At 44.0% G+C, this 4,716-nt stretch overlaps 1 protein-coding gene across 1 annotated transcript; it reads left to right on the forward strand.

Annotated features, from left to right (window-relative positions):
* Positions 1–232: 232 nt before the first annotated feature.
* On the forward strand, positions 233–4,436 carry CCL26 (C-C motif chemokine ligand 26). Its single transcript, XM_023515699.1, has 3 exons — positions 233–302; positions 391–505; positions 4,294–4,436. Exons 1-3 carry the CDS (start codon positions 233–235, stop codon positions 4,388–4,390), a joined length of 282 nt encoding a protein of 93 aa, XP_023371467.1. The 3' UTR covers positions 4,391–4,436.
* The last annotated feature ends 280 nt before the right edge of the window (positions 4,437–4,716 follow it).

Genomic DNA, 4,716 nt, shown 5'->3' on the forward strand with positions numbered 1-4,716 from the left:
AAGAGAGCTGGGCCAGAGGCCCCTGGGGTGTGCTTTCCCAGGCCCCTCTCCTTCCCCGTCTAATCTCCCTGTGGGTGTCAGTTTGCTTTTCCATTGTTGGGTCAAAAGAGCGTATTTCATTCTCAACCGCAAAATTCTTTGGAATTATCTTCAAGGACTTTTAAGCCTCATAAAAGGGGGCCAGACCAGCAGAATTTGAGAGAAGTCCGTGAAGAGCTTGGTTTGCTGCACCATGAACTTCTCCGTGGCCCCTCCTGTTCTCCTGGCCTTTATCCTGAGCATCCACCTGGGAGCTGCCACACGTACAGAGCCACCCATTCCCCTCCCTGGGCTGACTGGGAGTGAATGGAAAGGGATGATTCCAAGGTCCTGCCTCTCCTTGTTTTTTAGGTGGCAGCGATGTGTCCAAATTCTGCTGTTTCCACTATAGCCACAAAATGCTTCCCTGGATCTGGGTGCAAAACTATTCATACACTGGTAACAGCTGTCCCCAGCGGGCTGTGATGTGAGTATATCTTGGATGTGCTTTCACGGAATGGGACCGGTGCTGGGCAGTCCTCCATAGTGGCTGGGTGAGCTTCAGGATGGGAACCTGGGAAGCCCTGCCTCTTCACTAGCAACTATGACTCTGGGCTTCACTGAGAACCTGACTTTCATACTATGCCCGGGGAGCTGAGCTAGGACTGGGTAGATCTTAACCTGTATAGACTTTGTGGTATAGCATAAGAAAAGGGACATTCTAAGACCTTTGCACAAAGTAGTTCCTCACAATTGAGTTGAGTGATTGAAGGAGATGGCAGGAGAGAGAAAGAGCAGGAAGGAGCTTGTCATGGTTGCAGGAGGACCTAACTTGGCAACTAGAATCTCTCCCTGAGGAAGTGTCATTTAGACTGAGACCCCGAAGGATGAGTGGGAGCAGCCCAGGTGAATAGGGTACAGAGAACAATGGGTAAGTGGGATGAATCAGACACACTTGTCCCTGACAAGGCAGGAAGTAGACAGCAGTTGGGTCAGGTAGGGTTCGTTGGTAACAGGAGAGAGATGATACACAGCTGTCCTGGCAGGATGAAATGAGATCATATATACAAATCATTTAGCCCTGTACCTCTATAGAGTTCGTGTTCAAAAAATTGGAAGCTGGCTTGGCACCTGTGGCTCAAGTGGCGAAGGCACCAGCCACATACACGTAAAGTGGCGGGTTTGAATCCAGCCTGGGACCACCAAAACAACAATGACGGCTGCAACCAAAAAATAGCTGGGCGTTGTGGCGGGCACCTGTGGTCCCAGCTACTTGGGAGGCTGAGGCAGGAGACTCACTTGAGCCCAGGAGTTGGAGGTTGCTGTGAGCTGTGATGCTACAGCACTCTACCCGGGGGATAGCTTGAGGCCCTGTCTCCAAAAAAATTTGGAAGCTACCTTTAAGTGCAAATACATACAAGTAGTCTGTGCTCCTATGGATTTGGAGCTCCTGGACTACAGAGGAGAGGAGAGAAGGGCTCCAAAGACAAACCTGAATGCCATCATTTTGAGATAGAGTTAAGGAGAAAGGACAGCACTAATGTACTTACATGAGAGGGGAGCTTCAGGGCTCTGATTGCTTTGGATCTTATTTTCATAGGTCTTTTTGTTGAATACAATTATTTTCAGTTACTTAAAAATTTTTTTGGCCAAGGGTGGTGACTTGCTCCTGTAATCCTAGCACTCTGGGAGGCTGAGGCAGGAAGATGGCTTGAGGTCAGATGCTCGAGACAAGCCTGAGCAAAGTGAGAATCCATCTCTAATAAAAACAGAAAAAAATAGCTGGTGGTGTTGGTGGGCACCTATAGTCCCAGGTACTGGGAGGCTAAGGCAGGAGGATTGCTTCAACTCAGGAGTTTGAGGTTGCTGTGAGCTAGGCTAATGCAATGGCATTCTACCCTGGACAACAGAGTGAGACTCTGACTCAAAAATAATTTACTTTCAATTATATGAATCATTGATGCATTACTAGCTAGGTGTGCTATAATTATTCAATTGTTACAAAATTTATAACTAAGTCTTTTTTAAAGAACAAAAAACTCTTATTTTAATAAACTATGAAAATCAACATATTGCATTTAGAAAAAAACAGTTTAGTAAATTCTAAAGAAATTTTCTGATATTCTGAAATATCCACGTAAGGACAGGCATGGTGGCTCACACCTGTAATCCTAGAACTTTGGGAGGCCAAGTTAGGAGGACTGCTTAAGGCCAGGTATTTGAGATCAGCCTGAACAAGAGCAGATGCCCTGTGTATACAAAAACATAGAAAAATTAACTGGGTGTAGTGGCTGTAGTCCCAGCTACTTGGAAGGCTGAGGCAGGAAGACTGCTTGAGCCCAGGAGTTTGCAGTTGCAGTGAGCTATGATGATACCACTGTACTCTAGCTCAGGGAACAGAGTGAGGCCATCTCTTAGGGAAAAAAAATCCACTTAAACAAAGAAAAAGATTGAAAAGTTTAGCACTATAAACATCTTAACACATCTGATGAGTCTCAAAAGTCACCGTACATAGGGAAAATGAGAAACTGTAGCTAAATGTACCTTTATTTATAAAATATTCATTACGAAATTTTACAAAATATTCTATAGGTATTGGCCACCTCTTTGTAAAATTCTGTAATTAATATTTTGTAAATAAAGGTACATTTAGCTATAATTTCCCATTTTCCCTATGTACAGTGACTTCTGGGATACTCTGTCTACTCTTTGTGCCTATTACTATTGGATTAGAGACCTTCTTTGGGTCTAGAGTGGCTTTCACTTTCTAGACCTTGAAAGGCATCAATAATTAACCAACAAAGAGCCCTGAACCTGGGATCAAAGCAGAGGCTCTGTCATTCATAAGCTGCATAACCTTGGGCAAGTGAAGTTTCTTCATTTGCAAAAGGAAGGTGAGAGGCCCACATCAGTTATCTACCTATATTACAAACCACTTCAAAATATGATGGCTTGATAAAATGAGAATGATTTTCCTATCTCTCATGATTTCTGTGAGTCAGGAATTCCAGAAGGCTTGGCTGGGTGGTTCTGGCTTGGTTTCTGTCAGGTGACTGTAGGAAGATGGTGCTAGGTCTCTTAGAGCTGTGGGCTGCTACGTCTTTGTCTCTTTAAGACCTCCTCCTTGTGTGGTCTCTGTTGGGTTTGTTGGGTTTCCTTACAGTGGCACCCTGGGAGTGGTAGGACTTCTTACAAGGAGGTTTAGGATTTCAATGTAAGCACTTTACTGTCTGTCCCCTATGACTTATCCTTGGAAATCTCATAGCTTCACTTCCACCAATGGAATTATTAGTAGACCAGTCTCTAAGGTTGGTCTAAATTCAAGGAGAGGGGACATAAATCCCCACCTTTAGTGGAATGAAGTCAAAGAACTTTGCAGTCATGCTTTGGAACTGCCACACAGCTGTTCTCCTTCATTATTTTCTCATTCTTTTGGCTTTTCTCTCTTGCACGTGCCAGGGCACATCTGAGAGCCCTGTAGACACTACTGGGCCCAAGTCCCAGGCTAGAGTGCCCCTGACCAAGGTTCTCATCACTTCTGAGTGCTTTAATAAGCTCACAGCATGGTAAGGGAATGCAGGAATCACATAAGCAGCTATGGAAAACAACCCACAATAATGTGGTTAAGAATTAAGTGACATCATGACTATGGGGTTCCTTTCTGGGTAATGCCAATGTTCTAAAATTGATGTGGTGATGGTTGTATAATCTATGGATGTACTAAAAACCTTTGAATTATATAATAATTCTACCCCAGTGGATGAATTACTGTCATCCCCCACTATCCCTGAGGAATTGGGCTCAGGAAACCTAATATATAATCCCCACATTCAGCCCTAAGAAATTCTTATATAAGAAAAGTTGGCCCTTTGTATATGCAGATTTTGCAGCCTTCAAATACTATATTTTTGATCTGTGTTTAGTTGGGGAAAAAAGCCACATATAAGTGGACCCATGCAGTTCAAACCTGTGTTGTTCAGGGGTCAACTGTCCATGGCGTGTGAGTTATACCTTAATAAACCCGTTATATTAAAATGGAAGAGTTAACTGGCATGGTACATGTTACATGCTTTGGGCTAAAGCTGGTGGAAAATGGTAAATGGTTTCCAGTGGAAATCAAGGTAGCACAATGGGAGGGCAGGGCTCTAGAGAAGAGGGGGTAGGGACAGAGGGGTGTGGTGAGGTCAGAGGACAGGTCAGGAAGCTGTCCCTCACTCCCCTTTGCTAGGAGCCAAAGGGTTTCAGTATTCACTTATCAGTGTCTTTTTTTCACAGATTCACTACCCAAAAAGGCAAGAAAGTGTGTGCCCAACCACAGAAAAAATGGGTGCAAAGATACATTTCTTTACTGGGAACTCAGAAACAATTGTGACTTTCATGAAATTTCAGCCCAAGGATACCTGGATGCTGCTGTTAGCTCTGCCTGGAGAATAGCTTAGCCTGGAGAATCTTCTCAGAAGGTCCGGTGGGCCAGGAGAGGTGTTTTCCATCAGAGTTTAATAAAGGTTTTTCATGAAGATTTGACTTGCTCAGAGCATTCTTAGTCAATAAAACCTGAGTTTTCTTCAAGGAAAAGAAACTGAATCAATATGTGTGGCTGGCTGCCTGGCCGGTCCCCAACCCTGAGCTGACTCTGGTATTGAATTCTGCTTGGGTTTTTGTTTGTGCAAAAAAAGCAAGGACAATCTTAACACATTT

This window comes from Otolemur garnettii, unplaced genomic scaffold (assembly GCF_000181295.1).
Source record: "Otolemur garnettii isolate 467f Iridium unplaced genomic scaffold, OtoGar3 scaffold00077, whole genome shotgun sequence".
NCBI classification, from domain to species: domain Eukaryota; kingdom Metazoa; phylum Chordata; class Mammalia; order Primates; family Galagidae; genus Otolemur; species Otolemur garnettii.